The sequence below is a fragment of the Dipteris shenzhenensis genome, chromosome 6 (genome assembly GCF_047967505.1).
Source record: "Dipteris shenzhenensis isolate YYH24624 ecotype China chromosome 6, Dip_SZ_1.0, whole genome shotgun sequence".
In the NCBI taxonomy this organism is placed as follows: Eukaryota; Viridiplantae; Streptophyta; class Polypodiopsida; order Gleicheniales; family Dipteridaceae; genus Dipteris; species Dipteris shenzhenensis.
In genome coordinates, this window is record NC_141601.1 from 14386753 (window position 1) to 14390204 (window position 3452).

Consider the following 3452-nt stretch of genomic DNA (forward strand, 5'->3'; position numbering starts at 1 on the left):
ATGAAGAGAAGAGGAGAGAAACATGAAAATTAAGTAGAGGAATCATTTTGGCCTTTTGCTCAAATTTTCTCTTTCATGATTGCATGAGGAGAGGAACATATAAATGTGCACAGAGAGGAGAGGACTTGTTTCTACCTCTTTCTCCATCTTCTTTGCTTGTGTGAAACGAGAAAGGAGAGAAGCATGAAAAGACCAAAGAAGTGGACTTGTTCTAGCTCTTTGTCCATCTATTTCTTTCATGCTTAACTGAGAATAGAAGAGGATAGAATAATGAAAAGGTTTGAGGACAGACTTGTTTCTACCTCTTTCTTCGTGAAAAGATTAAGGGGAGAGAGTTATTTTTCCTACCTTTGGGACGTTAAAACATATTGTACTTTCTCAAACATGCAATTGTACACTTGAAATTGAAAACAATGTAAATATTAAAAATTTTGCTTCAGCAATTCAGCCTGCTTCTTTGGATTAAAGTAGCTCAACTTGTTTACTACATCCTCAGCCCTCCCAGCTGCACCATATATGCTAGACAGCATCAAATATGCTGAGACATTCTCCGGATCTATGCCAAATGCACGCATGGCAACACGTTCTCCTCGGCTGGCATCTACCTGATATCTACATGCACCAAGTAAAGCGGTCAGTGAGACAAGACTAGGTTGAAGCTGCATGTTGTCCACCAAGTCTTCTGCCTCATCAAGCCGTCCAGCCCTTCCAAGAAGATCAATCATACAATTATAATGACGCACAACAGGTGCAATTCCATGATCCTCATTCATTGAAACAAAGTAGCGAAAACCCTCATCCACTAGACCAGTGTGGCTACAAGCAGAAAGAATGTTAAGAAATGTGACCCTATCTGGACGCACACCTTCCTGCTCCATTTGGTGGAATATGCGTAGTGCAGCCTTGCCCTGCCCATGCTGGGCATACACAGCAATCAAGGTATTCCATGAGACCAGGTCCCGCTCCTGCATGCTATCAAACATTCTCTGTGCATCACAAAAATTGCCACACTTTCCATACATGTGAACAAGGGCATTTCCAATAACGATATCTGACTCAAATACACTTTCCAATATACATACATGAATCTGCCTTCCCTCACCTAAAGCTGCTAAGCTGGCACATGCATCAAGAACACTAACAAAAGTCACCTTGTTTGGCCTCACCCCTTCTTGCAGCATTGTGTAAAAAAGTTGAAAGCATTTGGTAGCCTCACCATTCTGAACGTAGACTGCAATCATAGCACTCCATTTGACTACATCACCGTCGTGGATTTTGTCAAATACAGTCCTCGCATCCTTCAAGCTGTGGCACTTGCCATACATGTTGATAAGTGTAGTATCCACAAGAGCATCTAACTCAAATTCCGACCCAACAATGATGGTATGCACATGTTTACCTTGCACTAAAGCTTCCTGGCTGCCAATTGCACCTAAAATACTGACAATGGTAACCTTGTTAGGCACAAACCCTTCCCACTGCATTCTGTCGAAGAGTTGCAAAGCCTCCTTGCCAAGCCCGTGATGAGCATATGCTTCAATCATTGCGGTCCACGAGACCACACTCTGCTGTAGCATTCTGTCAAACAACCAGCGTGCCTCCTTCAGGTGACCGCATTTCCCATACATGCTGATAAGAGCCGTCCCAACAACAGTATCTGACTCAAGTCCACTACTTGTCACACGAACATGCATTTGCTTACCTTCAGTTACAGCAACCACGCTAGCACATGCATGCAGAACGCTGACAAATGTTACCTTGTCGGGCAATGTCCCTTCCTCTTGCATTTGCTGAAAGAGCTGGAAAGCCTGGTTGCCCAGACCATTCTGGGCATATGATGTGATCATAACAGTCCATAAAATCGTGTTTCGTTGATTTATTTGATCAAACTCTCTATGTGCCTCCCGTACTCCAGCGCACTTGCAATACATGTTTACAAGGGCGTTCCTTAAAATAGTGCATGCCATGAATGGGCTGTCTATGACGAGCGTGTGTATCCGTTTTCCTTCAGCTAGGGAAACCTCACTGGCGCAAACAGAAAGCATGCTAATGAAAGTAATCTTGTCTGGAATTATCCCTTCCTGTTGCATACGCATAAAAAGGCAAAAAGCTTGCTTGCCCCGCCCATGCAGAGCATCAGCTTTAATCATTATGTTCCACGCAAAGACAGTCCGTCGATGCATATTTGCAAATGTTGCACAAGCGTCCTCCAAAGCGCCACACTCGCCGTACATTTGTATAAGAAGACTCCCCAACACCATACTATGTTCAAGCCCCCTTTTACAAATGTGCTCGTGGAGGCGCTTGCCATCGGAGAGGGATTTAGCAGTGCTACACGACCGCAAACCCATAACATACGTCTGAAAAGCCGCATCGCTGCCAGATTGGTCAAGGGGGTACAGTGTATGGTTTAAATTTTGAGAGTCGTACTCCGAGATGACTGTACAATTTTCTCGCTTCTCCGTTTGAAATGCCACCAGTGGCATGCGTTGGAGGAAAGGCTTCCAACAACTGTAAGCACGAGTTGGCCACAACGAAGAGGACGATTGTATGGAATTGTTCGGTGCAACCCGCTTGACACAAGCAGAAAACGACCGTGTGCCTTTCCCAACGGCCGCTCCCATCCATGAAAGCTAGGATAGAGAAACATGTCAAAGAGAAAGAGAAGTTACAACAAGCTCTCCAAGTATTCAGACTTGTCCGACGTCGATTGAGAGATAGTGGGCTGAGCGGGAGAGGCAAGGAGCAAGGTGGGTTGTTGCCAAGAAGAGCAGGAAGAGACCTCGCCCAAAGGGGAGCTGCTCCCCAAAGGAAACCTCAAGCAGATCTCGGCATCAACCCATCATTTTCAGCTGCTTCTACAGAAATGGGTTGCCAAGGATCCTGCTACAGAAATGGGTTGCCACTCATGAAAAACTGCAACGCAGCCCACAAGGCCTAAGAGTTCTTTTTCTCTCGCTTCCTTGCATGGCCTGATAGGGGAAGGTCAGCATGAGCTGCTATTCCCTCCAGCAAGCTATCGCTGAAGATTTCAATGAAGCTCATCTTTCTCATGCATCACCTTGCAAGTCACACCTATTTCTTGCATACCCTTCAACATATCCATCTCAGCAATTAATAGGGGCTCAGGTCTTTAATCTGTTTGTGTTGTCACTAGCATCATCCAGAGGACAAAATGGGTTATGACAAGATCGAGGACGCCCCTTCAAATATGGAAAGAATTGAGAAAATGAGTCTCTTCACGCCTCATTCCCACTAGTTATCTATGGGAAGTGTGCATCCCAATTGATATTGAAGATGACCTAGTTAAAGTTCAGCCTCTTAAAAAGTGTTCAGCTAGTGTGCCTAGGCAGCGTGTGAGGATTTCTTTGCTACTCTCTATGAGAGTTCTTATGCAGTTAGCTTTGTTGTACCATTTGTTGATAGACTCGTATTTAATTCTTGCTTGAAAT

At 44.7% G+C, this 3452-nt stretch overlaps 1 protein-coding gene across 1 annotated transcript; it reads right to left on the reverse strand.

Annotated features, from left to right (window-relative positions):
- Window positions 1-422: 422 nt before the first annotated feature.
- LOC147900823 (pentatricopeptide repeat-containing protein At5g27110-like) lies at window positions 423-3250 on the reverse strand. The gene has a single exon (XM_087375766.1). The coding sequence runs from the start codon at window positions 2622-2624 to the stop codon at window positions 423-425; it is 2202 nt and encodes a 733-aa protein (XP_087231892.1). The 5' UTR covers window positions 2625-3250.
- Between the last annotated feature and the right edge of the window lie 202 nt (window positions 3251-3452).